The 15,500-nt window shown below is 35.6% G+C and overlaps 1 protein-coding gene across 2 annotated transcripts in view; it reads right to left on the bottom strand.

The window, feature by feature from the left end:
- LOC107037206 (modular serine protease) overlaps nucleotides 1-12,550 on the bottom strand; it is a 15,645-nt gene extending 3,095 nt beyond the window's left edge. The window contains exons 1-8 of one of the 2 annotated variants that reach the window (XM_015255615.2): nucleotides 12,519-12,550; nucleotides 8,695-8,839; nucleotides 8,246-8,306; nucleotides 7,318-7,713; nucleotides 5,886-6,310; nucleotides 3,241-3,456; nucleotides 1,259-1,563; nucleotides 362-692 (exon numbers count right to left, since the gene is read on the bottom strand). In XM_015255615.2, the coding sequence (XP_015111101.1) occupies nucleotides 362-692; nucleotides 1,259-1,563; nucleotides 3,241-3,456; nucleotides 5,886-6,310; nucleotides 7,318-7,713; nucleotides 8,246-8,306; nucleotides 8,695-8,740 (1,780 nt within the window). In that variant the 5' untranslated portion in view covers nucleotides 8,741-8,839; nucleotides 12,519-12,550. Of the gene's footprint in view, nucleotides 1-361; nucleotides 693-1,258; nucleotides 1,564-3,240; nucleotides 3,457-5,885; nucleotides 6,311-7,317; nucleotides 7,714-8,245; nucleotides 8,307-8,694; nucleotides 9,143-12,518 lie in introns of those variants that run through there. The other variant, XM_015255614.2, reaches the window with a different exon arrangement.
- Nucleotides 12,551-15,500: the final 2,950 nt, after the last annotated feature.

The raw sequence follows: 15,500 nt of genomic DNA, 5'->3' as shown, positions 1-15,500 counted from the left end.
GCCTATACGGAACCCAAATTTCCTCAGGAATCGAATGGAATAGGTTTTAAGGCTCTATCTCTCATAGTTTCCGAGATAATCGCGTTACTCTATTAGCAACCTCCCGCTCGCCGGCGCCTTTCGTTGAAAAATTCGGTTCCACGGGGAATCGAACTCACAACCTTTCGCACACTAAACTTGCGTCTAGCCCACTTGGGCACCGGCGTCGGTGGAAAAAAAAAAGTCGGTTTGGATTTCTATTTTTTGTTTTGAAAAAAAAAAAGTGGTAAATTGATCTTGTCTTCTATGCTAGCATGGCTCAAAACGTAAGAATCGGTGACTAAGTCGCCTAATATAATTGTCAATTATAGGGAATTTTTACCGTTTGTATATCCAGCGCAGAATTTATCCGGAGTAATGAAATTTCCGCCATTCACCTCGTTAGCCTGTTCAATGCATTTGTTCTTAGGCACCACTGGCACTGATAGTGCCCGAATTATCGAGCTGGAGGATCCTGTTGCTGTTCTACCAAATCCGGCTACTTGTCCAAGTGTACCTATATCAATGGCGAGAGTTCTTGCTGTCGTATCGAGACATATTGGCACCAAGTAAGATTTGAAATCGAGGGAAGGCTCTACTCGAAGAATCGCAATGTCTTGGTTGTGGTTACCCTTGTATCCTTGATAATCACAGTTCATGTAGATGTTTGTTACCTGTGAAAATTTCATGAATTTGTTCATTTCATCCTGTTCAACGATTTCATTAGTTGTTGCATTTCACGCATGAAAAAATTTAATAGAAAACCCAGTAAATTCTTCTGGAATTCTGTAGGAATTCTATGGGATTTCTACAGGATTTCTATTGGAATTCTACTGGAAAATTCTATTTGTTTCTGGCGCTGATTCTATTGGATATTCAATAAGAAAAAGTCAGTAGGATTTTGAATTTCTGTTGGCAATTTTCCATGTTTTTTCCACTTGCATTCTGCAATGCAAAACAAAATAAAATCTAGCGGAAAAAACTTGGAAAATTTGTGCCCAATAATTTCTAACAGAAAAAATCTCAGGAGAAAAATTCGCCCATAAATTCGAAATCTGTTGACTCTTTCTTATCGAATATCTAATAGAATCAGCGCAAAAAACAAATAGAATTTTTCAATAGAATTACAATAGAAATCCTATATAAACCCCATAGAATTTCGATAGAATTCCAATAGAATGTTCTAAAGAATTCACTAGGTTTTCTATTGAATTTTTTCACACGTGTTTTCCTCACTAACTTTTGCTTTTCTGACTTCTAGTTGTGGGGGATAGTCCGTGTAGTCATAGTCCCTGTAGATATTTCCAACAGAAATTAAAAACTTTTCGGGTTTCTTCGACTTTTTAGTCCCTTCATCGAATATACAATGAGCAGCGGTTATTAATAAATTCTCTGTGATTACTGTGGCTCCACAGATGAATTTTTTTACAGAGTTCTCAGAATTTGTCTCGTACAGCGTCGCGTGCCAGGGAAAGTCGGTTATATTCGGCATCCATCCATCCACTATCAGGGGTTTCACGAACTTTGATGGTTTAAGTCCACACACTGCAATATATTTGTCTAATTGAATGGTTGCAGTAAATTTATTAATTGAACAAAACGATGAAATCCGAAAATGGGAGGAAAAATATTGGATATGTATTGTTTTTATTTGCAAAATCGAGCATCTAGAGTTAATTGAATCAATGGAATCAACATATATCTATGACTTATGGTCTACTTCATTATTTATAGTAAATTAAAAAAATGCATGTCATCTCTCTCATCCGATTTTCATATCGAGGAGTAAAAAAATTTCTTGCAAAACCCCGGTTCCCAGTAAATTAATCCGTAAATGATTCATGATAATTCATCCTTCAACTTGCAAAATTGCCTCATGTAGTTTTAATGTGTTTGATTCATAAATAATATTAGTTAATGATGCTATTTCTACTAGGAACCCATCCGTGGAAATAAAAAATTCAAATGTATTCCGAAATTATCGAAATAGTTCACATTTTTTTGCATTCTTTATTGATTATATTCCTAGTCTTGTACAACTAATTTCTATTTTCTTTCTACATAACATTCTTAATACTGAGGTTGCGAATTAAAGGATCAATTATTCATATTTATTGGTAGTTTATAGGGGCACGCACGAATAAATATAATAGAAAAACCGAGCGGATTCGCTAGATAATTCTATTGGATTTCTATGAAACTTTCTATTATTTTTTGGTCGATTCTATGTAAAAATTCAATAGAATTCGATTTTGTGATGCAACTAATTTTGTTAAGATATTTTTTCTTGGATTTAAATTTTCAATTTTTTTTTCATTCAATTTTTTTTTCTTTTCATCGAGAAAATCAAACAAAAAACTTGGAAAATTTGAGCCGAGGAAATTTTATAAAAAATATCCCAATAGAATAAGGTGTATAGAAACATCAAATTCTATCAACTTTTTCTGTACAACATTTCAATAGTATATGCCAAACAGTAATAGAAAGTTCAAAAGGAATTCAATAGAATTGCCCAGCGAATTCGCTAGATTTTTCTATGAAACTTGTTCATATGTGAGATAGGGTATACATCGAGTTTGGTAACAAGAATTTCTACTTTGGTTATATTATATCACTAAATCTTCTAAAATCCAGACTTAAATATTCTTTGGAGGAATAAATTTCCAAAATCACAAAATATAAAATCAAGTTTGGCAGTTGAGTATTTATAATTACTGTTTCACCCAACAGAAGTAGGAGAATATTCTTCTGACAAGTGGAAAACATATTCTTACGAACGTCTAATTTTACTTTAGAATATATTTTATCGGGCATGCATTCTTTTCATTCCACTAAACTTCTTCTCTGATGTTGACTCTCTCTTTTGTTAATCTTATTTTTTTCTCTCGTTTCCTTTCATTTTAATGAATACATTTATTTATTACCACGTGGGTTTCAACATTCTTCACAAATTCGAATGCATTTTTTGTCACCTGCATTCTCTCAACTTCATCAGTTTTTTGGTTGTCAACGAGTATTTAAAATTGAATAGTTAAAAATATGATCAATAGGCCTATCCAATCCTAACATCAATATCAGGCTGATCATTGGTGTCCCGTTCCCCATAAATCACAACTTTATTTTGATTTATCTCCACAATTTTCGTGACATTACAACTCCCAGGAGAAATACTATCAATCGTGAGAGTAGTTCCATTGACATGAATGTTGATAACAATCGGACCTGGAATGCACTGTATTGGCTCTGGTTCCCACAGCCCTTGTGAATTACACGTGACATGATTTCGTTGAAAGATTGACTCCTCCCGACGATAAGCGCTGCGACAAGATAAATCTGCTTGAGTTCCTGGCAGCACTGGTATCGCACAAGATCTCCATTGACCATTAAGACTGCAATCTGCTTTCGTCGATGGTGTGTCAAGGACTCTGCATCGAATTTCTGTAGAAAAAACGCTTGAAATTCATTTTGAAAAAAACTAAAAATATGTTTCAATGTCTTTATGATACTCATGATCATTTCTCCTGATGAAAATGATACTTCGTTTATGGATACGACACGAATTTTCATTTATTTTTGGTTTACAAGTAAACGAAAAGGCACTTTTCGGCACGAAGTGAACATAGCAGCAACGTCAAAATAGTATATTTCGATACAAGTGAGACGGAATTGTCACGAGTACGAAGTTGGCGGCTCGAGGCGAAGCCAATCACACTCGTGAAAATTCCCGTATCACATGTGTCGAACAATATTTTTTGACAGTGATATTACATTCAGCGAGTGGTTGAACGTTTCATTGCGTGGGGTGGGGGGGGGAGGGGCATTTAGGAAAAAAATCCTTATGGTTCCTTATCGATAGTTGTGCCATCTATCGAAATTCTTGAACATTCTAGAATTTTCTAAAAAATTCTAGATTTTTCAAAGAAATTCCAGTTTTCTGGAAAAGTTTTTTTTTTTTTTAGAAAATTCAAGAAAATTCTCCCTTTTTTAGACATAAATACCAATTTTTACCGAATGTTGGTTATTATTGCACGAAATAGATGAAATTCGTGGAGATCCGTGTTAATATTTGCAAGGGTGTTTGTATGTGACGATTTCGTTGTGAATGAAATATGTTGAACTTTAGGAATTTTGGTTGCATATAACAATTCAATCGTATCGGGATTATAAAAAACGTCTTATTATGCCGAGACGGGGCGAAATCCCTATTTGTTCTCATATCCTATCGTAAAAAGGAGAAAGGAAATCGATCTCGAAAATCTCGAATAAGCGTAAGACTGAAACCGAAGCGCCACTACGTGAGAGATGAGAAGGCGCGTGCGCAGCACGTGCGGCTGATCTCGTACGTAAATAAATATATACATAAAAAACGATGATGTCCAGTAAAGGACAGGGAAAACCATCGACGTAGCCACGTAAAATTACGGCTGCATCAAAGATACAGCCACCCGCAGATTTCTTGTAGCTAAACAAATTTCCCGAGGAAAAAACGGACAACGCCATCGCTTAATAAGAGGACTGGACTAGGAACTCTATTTTTTTCAGAATTTTTAAGCATCGAGAAACACGCTAAAATATTTAAAAAAACGAAGACGGGCGGTGCAGCGCTCATTGAGCAAGTGATCGAGGGTTAACCTTAGTCTCGTTACCAAACGCGATCCTGCGACTTTGGGCATTTCCGCGGGGATTCCCCGCCGTGTTATTTAGGCTCTAGCGTTGCCGAATCCACTCTACACTGCCCGGGGGGGTTTAGCGAGTTTCCGACAACGTCGCGTCATGGACATTTTCATTCAACAGGGGAAAAAATAATTCATCTGTTCGAAATAATTTGCATTCTTTACGAATTTCGGAGAATGTTTAGTTCTGAAAACTACTATAATTCTTCAAACACTTCAATTGACAAAGTCAAATTTTTTTGAATTTTTCCGGTTAGCCAGTCAATTGTAATTAACCCTTGTCGCAGCTCTTCAGCGAACATTGATCGCATGGTAAGAGAATCCCCGCTCCGTGTATTTTACGATTTCGAGAAAAAAAAGTTGAACAAAAAAAATTTATTCCACGTTCACAGGTAATTTTGAACTTTCCTTAAATAGGAAATGGGGGTATGGAAGCGAAGTAGTTGGCAGATACCCGGAGAACTTGATTTGAAAAAGTGCAAAATTATAAAATTTTGAGGTTAAATATGGGGATTTTCAGCGAGTCGAGTTTTCAGAAAATTTGAATAATTCATTGGTGTTAGTCTGGGCCGAAAAAAAGATATTGATGTGTTTCATATATTTAAAAATAGGAATGCAAATTTTTATGGATTTTTCATTCAAGTTATTGTGTGAAAACCAAAAATCAAAAACGGTGGCGATTCTCTCACGACGCGATCACTTAAGGGTGTTTTCCCTTAAGGCACCGTTTCCTCGAAATTTCTTTAACAAATTTGCTACTCAAAGTTATTAATATTTTTCCAACCCAAAGCGCATTGATCTTCATCATCACCTCCTGGAGATTAATGTGCTTCGAGTCGTAAAAATATCGATAATTTGTTCAAAAATTTGGAAAATTAACAGCATTCTGTTACTCCTTAAGGGGAGACGGAATCCCTTTGTCTACATCAAATCTTAGAATTGTGTTTTCTCCTACAATTATTAATTTCTATCTATGACATTACTGTATCAAGTCGATGATCACATTGTTGAGTCAATGAAGTAGTTTAATGAATAAATAATAATAATTGCAGGAGAGAACACAATTCTAAAGATTCATATAAACGCAGGGGCTCCGTTTCCCCTTAAGAGTTGAAGAAAAACGTCGCGAGGCTGGGTTTTCCTCATATGGTGACCAATCTAGGGTTAACATGGTACCCTCTGAACAATCCTCACCTTCGCATCGGGGAATATCCGACCATCTTCCCCCACTGGTGCAGTAGACATCCGCCCCGTCCGTTAACTGATACCCATTATTACAAAAATATGTCAATTGTGTTCCTGGGAACATGTCCATCCCCGCTCTAGGTTCGCAGTGGTCATTCTTGTTCGGGCACTGGGACGAGTGCAACTTCCAGTAGCCATTCTGAACCCCTGGGGGCGGTGGACAGACAGCCTGAGGGCTCGGGGTCCAGGGTTTTGGAGTCGGTGGGTATGGTCTCCACGTGGTTGTTTCTCTCCCTGGCGGTCCGGGGGGTTGCACGCCTCTACATGCGGCCTCTCCCTCGTCTGAACCATCCGCACAGTTCCTCACGCCGTCACATTTTTTATCTCCATCTATGCAAGCTCCGTAGGCACATTTGAAGGTCTCTGGCAGGCATCTAGAGTTTTGATATTAATCAGTCGATTTTCTTTCGCGGAATTTCGTGGTGTGATGCGTATGAAAAAATTCTACGGAAACAAATTATTTTTTATTTCTATTGAAAATTTCGTAGTTTGTGCGGTTTTTTGGCAGATATTTGATGTTGAAGAGTGAATTAATTTTTATCGAGTAGTTCCCGGTAATTTAGTTGCGAGAGTGCCCAGCGCAGAAATGGGAGACCCGGGTTCGAATCCCGGCTGAGCGGTGCGGAATTTTTTCATCTCTAAATTCCAATTCATTTTTCATATTTAATGCCTAAAGTTGGTTTGGCGGTTTTGTGAGGCGAATTTGGAGAGAATTTCCATAGCTCCCGGTAGCTCAGTTGGAAAGGTGTCAAACCTTTTTTTAATCACCTATTTTTGGGGGCGCATTAAACAGAAGGGAGAATTTATCCAATTGGACAAGTATTTATTTTAGTAATACTCATTTCAACTGTTCACTCTTTCAAAAACGGAGAATAATAATGTTATAAACATCAGATATCTTATTGATTCTGATTGTTTTTAGAACGGTGAATTTTCAATTGTGATTGATATACGTTTGAATACGTTAACTTATTATTTAGCTGGTCTTGTATTTTGAAGGTGAATAAATGTATTTGGTACAAATAAAAAATACAAAGTTGGGAAGGTGTCCAGCGCGTAACTGGGAGACCCGGGTTCGAATCCCGGCTGGGCGGTGCTGAATTTTTTCTTTTTAAATGTGAATTTGAGAGTGAATTTCTGTGGTTCCCGGTAGTTTAGTCGGTGAGAGTGCCAAGAGAGTCAAAAAATTGCCCAGAATAGTTCAATAGAATTTGGCAAAAAAACAAATGGAATTTGTAATAAAATTCCAATGGAAATCCAATATAATTTACTATGGAAGCTGCTAGGTTTTCTGTTCATGTTTTCATGCGTTTGATGAAACTGACAATTTTTTTGGTATAAAAAAATTGTCGAATTGGTCGAAGAAATTGTCAATTCTTACTGATTCGATCCACATGTAGTGAAAGTCTCATCAGACCTATCAGCGCAGTCTGGAGACCCATCACAGACAGAAGTTCCGACGATACACTGGCCGGTTCCACAACGGAACTGATTGGCAGAGCACTCAGGACGACTAGTTGTTGTAGTCAAACTAGCACCTGTACATTCCGGCAATGTCTCATCACTCCTGTCGACGCAATCGTCTTTCTTATTGCATTTAGCGTCACCATCGACGCAGGCACCGTAGCTGCATCGAAACGCATACTCAGGGCACGTAATTTCAGGCCTCAAGCATTGCAAGGCAGTCTCATCACTGCCGTCTGTGCATTCTGCTTTTCCATCGCAGAGAAAGTGACTGGTTATGCATTCGCCGTTTGCACATTGAAATTGATCCAATCTGCGTGTCAATATCAAGGATATTTCAAGTTCAAGTTCAACAATGTTTATTAACATGGATAACAATACGTGTGACGAAAAAATTATTTGACACTCGTAGGTGATGAGAAAAAAATCAATCAATCTGATAAATAAAATCAATATTCAAAAAATGTTCAAATGCACACTTAAATAGTTTTTTTGAAAACGTATAGAAAAAAAAAATTATTATCGACTCATGACGCCTTTTGACGAATATGGTTTACCGACCTTCGATGAACTCAATTTGTTAAATTTCCCAGGCGAGTAAGAAGTTCACTGAACGATTTAATCTCGAACTAAATTCAAATTCACAAAATTGAAAATTCAATAGAAGCTGTTACTTGAAGTTCAAAAAATTTCTCAGAGTGTCAAGTCACTCATTGTCAAGATAACTAAACATTCAACAATTGGAAAATTCTGATTAGTTACATTTCATGACTGTCTCATCGAATTAATCCCATCTCATCAAACTGAAAATAATTACTGAATCCTTTTTGGAAATAGTCTCTTACCTACACGAGTTCGATGAACCTCTGACAGGCGTATCAGCTTCACTCGACCTCAAAACAATTCCTGATAAAGGACATTACTTTAAACCAAAATACGAAAAATCATTGTGAAAATTATGAGTATAAATTATGAGGTCATAATTTTTCGTTTTAATGACAATATGCCACATATGACATAATGAACAGGAAATCCCGGGTTCAAGGATACTCAACCGGTTATTCCAGGGGCATTCATTTTTGTATAATAATTTCCTCCTGTCTACGTGAATTTACAAATACGTAGAAAATGATTAATCAATAGGAAAATATCGCGATTTGTATTCTTTCTGTGGGAATCCGTGACCTTTCTGTCATCATCCCCTGACTTTTATCATCAATATTTCAAGATGTTGGATTTATGATTGATTATACACAAGTCCTCTGATAAGTTTCTCACGAATTCTGCGACTCACCAAGAATTATGAAGATGTAAACACTTTTATTGAGCGATCCGAACATATTCAGATGTTGAATTTGCCACGAGGAGGCTGAGGAGCTCCTCTCAGCGCGGTAACACCGTCAGTACTGATTGCGAGTCGTAAACAGGCGCCTAGATATCTGCAGAGTACAGTCATCTTTGATCTGTGACGTATAGCACCTCCGTTTCGCTGGGCTTTACCCAATTGCAGCGATAAATTCAGAGAACGGCGGATTCTTCATTGATAATTCTTATAATGACAGCGAGATTTCTATTTTAGTTATTTTTCCTAATGGGCGCAAAGTAAGCGGAATGGCACGGGATAATAACGCGCGACAATGAGAGCTATTATACAGTCATTCATGTAATGACAATGATCGAAGATTTGTTGTTTCGTAAAACGAGGAATATGGTATGGGAGGGGAACATCTGCGATTGTTGGGAACGGATAGATTGTGTTCTGTAAGGTCTATCCCTAGAAAACACGTTGTTCTTAATAAGATGGTCCCCATATTTTTCATACATAATGTTGAGAATATTTCCCAGCTATTGAAAAAAAAATTAACTAGCTATAAAATTCCAGAATTTTACCAGCATAAAGACGAGAATTCCTTAATTTATTTGAATTTCCAATCTAATGTGAATATTCAGTGCCAAATTACATTGAATTTTCAGTGAAATCTTCGAATATATTTACGAATCTTACGAATATATTTACCGAAATTTTCTGGTTTTCTACACAGAGAGAAATGTTCAGTAAAAATTACGGAACTCACAATTCGCTCACCGATTACGGAATCGACTCAGAAAATTTTAGTGACGGTATCGTAATTTTTCACAGGAGATTCAGATAAAAATTACTGAATGCTCTGGAAAAATTCCGTGACAGTTCCGTAAAATTTCCTACAACCACATTTCGCTCCGAAATTACGGAAAAGATACGTAATTTTTATGGAATATTTCTCTCCGTGTATTCATTTTTAGGGAAAAATGGAATTGAAAGTTACAGTTCTCTTTGATTTTTCCACGAAATCCCGAATTTTCAATGACGAAATTCCTTGAAATTTCAGTGATAATTAAATACGATAAAAATTTCCAAAAAGTGTGCCGGAAATTTCAGACAGAAATTTTTAACAGTGTAGGCCAAACGGGGGAAATGAGCCCTCGCGAACTCCATTTTTCCATCTTATGAGGAAACGCTTCTTACGACGTTTTTAAAAAACTAATCCATGATAGATTGATAAATTTCGAATACGGTGAATTTCTTGTAAAATTTTGCACTGTAGCGACTCACAACATCTGAACACAAGGGCTGGTGTTGATCAGCGTCCGCGGGACACACAGCCACCTGAGTCCCACACGCATACAAGACGTCACAATGCCCAAAGCGTTACCTTTGAAAAACCTGATTGGATTACGAATTCGAATTCAGTCTGGCGCTGACCGCCGAATACTCAGTAAGTCGATCATCCGAGTTCTACGTAACATCTTTAGTTTTTGAAGTGAAACTTCTTTAGGGAGGGTACGAAAAATTTCAGCGCGACACGAAAAGTGAAAGGTTTTGAGGGGAATGGGTTAGTCAGTAAGTGGGGGGCTAGTCAAGCGTAGGGGAGCCGCGCGTGAGTGAAGAAAATCCGAGGCGACACGAAACATGTAAGGATCGGTAGTGGGGGTAAGCCTAGAGTGGGGCCGTACGCCTTGCTATGCCTGAGACCAGGGATGGGCATTTCGGTCTAGAGACAGTTTTTGTTTACATTACGACGTGAAAAACTGGCAATTTATCTATAGAATATAATAAATGTAAGAAATGTAAAAAAACTCAAATAACTTGAAATTTTGACATTTGATATTGAAATTGAAATTTGAAATTGGTATTTTACATTTAAATTTTGAGTTTAAACGTGAAATTGAAATTCTAAATCAGGAACGCAAAATTGATATTTGAAATCTGCAATTGAAAATTGGGAAATTCTGAATTCTGCATTTTAAAATGATGAACTCTGAATTTTGAAATTTAGCACTTCTGAAATTTTGAAATTTTGAAATTATGCGATTCTGAAAGTTGAGATTGTGAAATTTGAAGTTCTGAAATTGTAAAATTTCGAAATCCTGAAATTTTGAATCTTGAACTTTGTAATTCTAAGATTGGAAATTCGAAAATTTCAAATTCGAAAATGAAAAATTTGCAATTTTTAAATACTCAAACTCGAATTTGGATTTTGAAATTGGAATGCAAAATTGAAAATTGAAAATTGAAAGGGTAATTTAAAATTGAAATTTGAAATTCCAAAATTGAAATTTTGGAATTTCAAAATCCTCAAATTTGAATTTGGCTGTTGAATGGAAATTGATAATTGAAAATTTGGATTGGAATTTTAAATTGGAACTTTTAATTTAAAATTTAAATTTGAAATTCAAATTTTCAATTGGAATTCTTAATCTGAAATTTGAAGTAGAAAATCAAAATTGAGATTAAAAATTGCACTTGAAAATCTGAAATTGAAATTTTTTATTTGCTTCAATTCCAAAATTAAAAATTTGGATTTTGAAAATCCTGAAATTTGAATTTCCATTCTGAAATTGGAATTCTGAATTGGAAATTGAAATTTGACATTGAAATTTTGAATGAAAATTAAAAATTGAAAACTTCAATTGAAATTTCGAATTAAAACTTTTAATATAAAATTGAAATTTGGAATTCAAATTTAAAATTGAAATTAAAAATTGCAATTAAACATCTGAACTTGAAAATTGAAAGTTTTTATCTGCTGAATGGTAAAAAATGAAAAAAACTCATGCGGTAATTAACCTCATTTTTTCCTATCCTATCCTATTATAAAAAAGACAGCACTGTCATGGACCGCCGTAGACTTGGCGAACAAATTCATTATTTTCTAAAATTAATACATGAATAATTTAGGAATAAATTTTGGAAATTTTTGGAAATCATTTTTAGAATTTAGGAAGTAATAATTAATTAGCAATAATTAAAAAACCATTAGACCGTATACTTGGCGAACATTGAAGATAATCGGGAAATTTTGAGTCTAATTGGTAGAAAATAATTTAGGAAGTCCAAAAAAGTAATTTTCCCTATTTAGGAAAGCTCCATTATATTGATAATCAATTAATAAAAGTATCACACGAAGCCATGTGACCCAGTTTCCCCCACCAGGAGGCGCGGCGGTGGGGGCCGGTGCAGTTTGGAACGGCCGTGCGGTGAAGTCACTGATCTATATACTAATAAGAATCACAAGGTCACAAGGACACAAGGATCACGAGGTCACAAGGATCACAAGGTCACAAGGATCACGAGGTCACAAGGATCACGAGGTCACAAGGATCACGAGGTCACAAGCATCACGAGGTCACAAGGATCACGATGTCACAAGATCACAAGGTCGCAAGGATCACGAGGTCACAAGGTCACAAGGATCACAAGGGTTATAAATTGTTGGCAAAAATTTTGTTTGTCATAATGCAGAATGTGTAATTATCACATATATGTCAATAGTTCTCAGTAGAACTGAGAGTCTAATGTTATTGCCGGTAACGTAGGAACTATCAATGGCCTGCTGGGAGTGGGGGTAGATGATAATAATTTACCTTAGCTTTAACTGATTAATAATGATTGTACAAACGATAATAGTATCAAATTCGTAATGTACAAACGATTTCCTTTGAAATAGACCTCTAACTTGGATTGATTGAGCACTTTACTATTTTTGTCGGCTGAATCATGCCAAAACTTAATTCATTTTTTTTTAATTAATGGCTAGGTATACAAACTAATAAATCATTATACAATCATATACTAACGATGTACAGTCGAATACATAAGCTCGATTTTTGAATTGGTGACGTGTGTCGGCTAAGTACTTGGGGGTATTTCACCGCCCGGCCGTTCCAAACTGCAGCGGCCCCCACCACCGCGCCTGATGGAGGGGGAGACTGGGTCATATGACTTTGCGTAATACTTTTATTAATTAATTATTAATATAATGGAGCATTCCTAAATAGGGAAAATCACTTTTTTGGATTTCCTAAATTATTTTCCACTGATTAGCCTCAAAATTTCCCGATTATCTTCAATCTTCGCCAAGTATACGGTCTAATAGTTTTTTAATTATTGCTAATTAATTATTACTTCCTAAATTATGAAACTGATTTCCAAAAATTTCCAAAATTCATTCCTAAATTATTCATGTACTAATTTTAAAAAATATTCAATTTGTTCGCCAAGTATACGGCGGTCTGTCATGGCGGCTCCGTCAATTCTCATGGGGAAACTGTCATGGCGACCGGCGCGATTGGCATCTGCGCATCGCTCGCACATGGTCATAGTGCGCCACAGTCTGGGCGGCAAATTTGAAATCGAAATTCGAAATTGAGACTCGGAATAGGAATTTAAAATTGAAATTTGAAATTGGAGTTTGTAATTGAAATTTGAAATAGAAATTTGAAATAGAAATTTTAAATTAATATTTGAAGTTGAAATTTAAAATAATTCCACTCTTTAAAATTAGAATTGGAATTTGAAAGTGAAATTCGAAAAAGAAATTCGAAAAAGTCTGGGCGGCAAATTTAAAATTGAAATTCGAAATTAGAGTTTGTAATTGAAATTTGAAATAGAAATTTGCTTTGGAAAAGGTCTTCGGTACTCCGCAGACTGTTGTCAATGGAATTCAACAGTTTGAACATAGCGCCAGCCACGATGCGCCATGATGACTGCGCGCTAGCACTCGGTTCAGGGGTGGGGGCTCTGTGGGACTCGCATCTGGCATCACTCTGTCGCTTGGCATGAATACAGTACTGATACAGCCACTAGTTTTTCGTGTTGCGTAATATGACTGTTCTGGTGTTGTTAAGCGATAAAAATTGATATAATTCATTCGTAGTGATAGTGAATAGTGCACGGTTTACGATTTTTAAGAATTGAAGGACGATTGAGTACAATGCCGAAGAAAACAAGTACCGATTATGTGAGAACGTTTCGTGAGCGACAACGTGCGAACCGACCGCCTAAACGTGCGGCTAAAACAGCTGCGGAAAGATGCCGAGAATATCGGGCACGAAAAAAAGCTTTGGAGAATGCCGCACGAGCCAGCGATATTCCGCAAGACTCTGCATTATCGGCGGTTGCTCCACCAAGAGATCCTACTATACCGACTCAGTTACATGAGGACCTCCTGAATATTGAAATTGCGCCGGTGGTGATGGACATCAGGGTGCCGTACAGCGATTATGCAACTCACCAAAGCGCACGCAAAGAGTTTGATAAAAAACAGAGTGCGTGGAGTCCACGCGCGACAGAAGTGAAACTTCTTTTTAGTATTCTCAAATTTTTTTGTCCAATTTGTTTTTCCTGAAAATTTTTTTTTCGCTTCTCATGCTTGAGAAAGCATTATTATTATGATTATATATAGAAATTCGATGGGATACTAGGAAATTAATAACAAGAAAATTTGAATGACTTTTTTCATTTTTTACCATTCAGCAGATAAAAACTTTCAATTTTCAAGTTCAGATTTTTAATTGCAATTTTTAATTTCAATTTTAAATTTGAATTCCAAATTTCAATTTTATATTAAAAGTTTTAATTCGAAATTTCAATTGAAGTTTTCAATTTTTAATTTTCATTCAAAATTTCAATCTCAAATTTCAATTTCCAATTCAGAATTCCAATTTCAGAATGGAAATTCAAATTTCAGGATTTTCAAAATCCAAATTTTTAATTTTGGAATTGAAGCAAATAAAAAATTTCAATTTCAGATTTTCAAGTGCAATTTTTAATCTCAATTTTGATTTTCTACTTCAAATTTCAGATTAAGAATTCCAATTGAAAATTTGAATTTCAAATTTAAATTTTAAATTAAAAGTTCCAATTTAAAATTCCAATCCAAATTTTCAATTATCAATTTCCATTCAACAGCCAAATTCAAATTTGAGGATTTTGAAATTCCAAAATTTCAATTTTGGAATTTCAAATTTCAATTTTAAATTACCCTTTCAATTTTCAATTTTCAATTTTGCATTCCAATTTCAAAATCCAAATTCGAGTTTGAGTATTTAAAAATTGCAAATTTTTCATTTTCGAATTTGAAATTTTCGAATTTCCAATCTTAGAATTACAAAGTTCAAGATTCAAAATTTCAGGATTTCGAAATTTTACAATTTCAGAACTTCAAATTTCACAATCTCAACTTTCAGAATCGCATAATTTCAAAATTTCAAAATTTCAGAAGTGCTAAATTTCAAAATTCAGAGTTCATCATTTTAAAATGCAGAATTCAGAATTTCCCAATTTTCAATTGCAGATTTCAAATATCAATTTTGCGTTCCTGATTTAGAATTTCAATTTCACGTTTAAACTCAAAATTTAAATGTAAAATACCAATTTCAAATTTCAATTTCAATATCAAATGTCAAAATTTCAAGTTATTTGAGTTTTTTACATTTTTTACATTTATTACATTCTATAGATAAATTGCCAGTTTTTCACGTCGTAATGTAAAAAACTGTCTCTAGACCGAAATGCCCATCCCTGGTCTCAGGCATAGCAAGGCGTACGGCCCCACTCTAGGCTTACCCCCACTACCGATCCTTACATGTTTCGTGTCGCCTCGGATTTTCTTCACTCACGCGCGGCTCCCCTACGCTTGACTAGCCCCCCACTTACTGACTAACCCGTTCCCCTCAAAACCTTTCACTTTTCGTGTCGCGCTGAAATTTTTCGTACCCTCCCTAAAGAAGTTTCACTTCAAAAATGAAGAACAATCCCTTCGGACATGTGTGTAACAT

This window comes from Diachasma alloeum, unplaced genomic scaffold, assembly GCF_001412515.2.
Source record: "Diachasma alloeum isolate Michigan unplaced genomic scaffold, Dall2.0 Dall_scaffold_00214, whole genome shotgun sequence".
Classification (NCBI taxonomy): domain Eukaryota; kingdom Metazoa; phylum Arthropoda; class Insecta; order Hymenoptera; family Braconidae; genus Diachasma; species Diachasma alloeum.
Note: the sequence above shows the minus strand (reverse complement) of the source record. Positions and strands in the feature narration are given on the sequence as shown.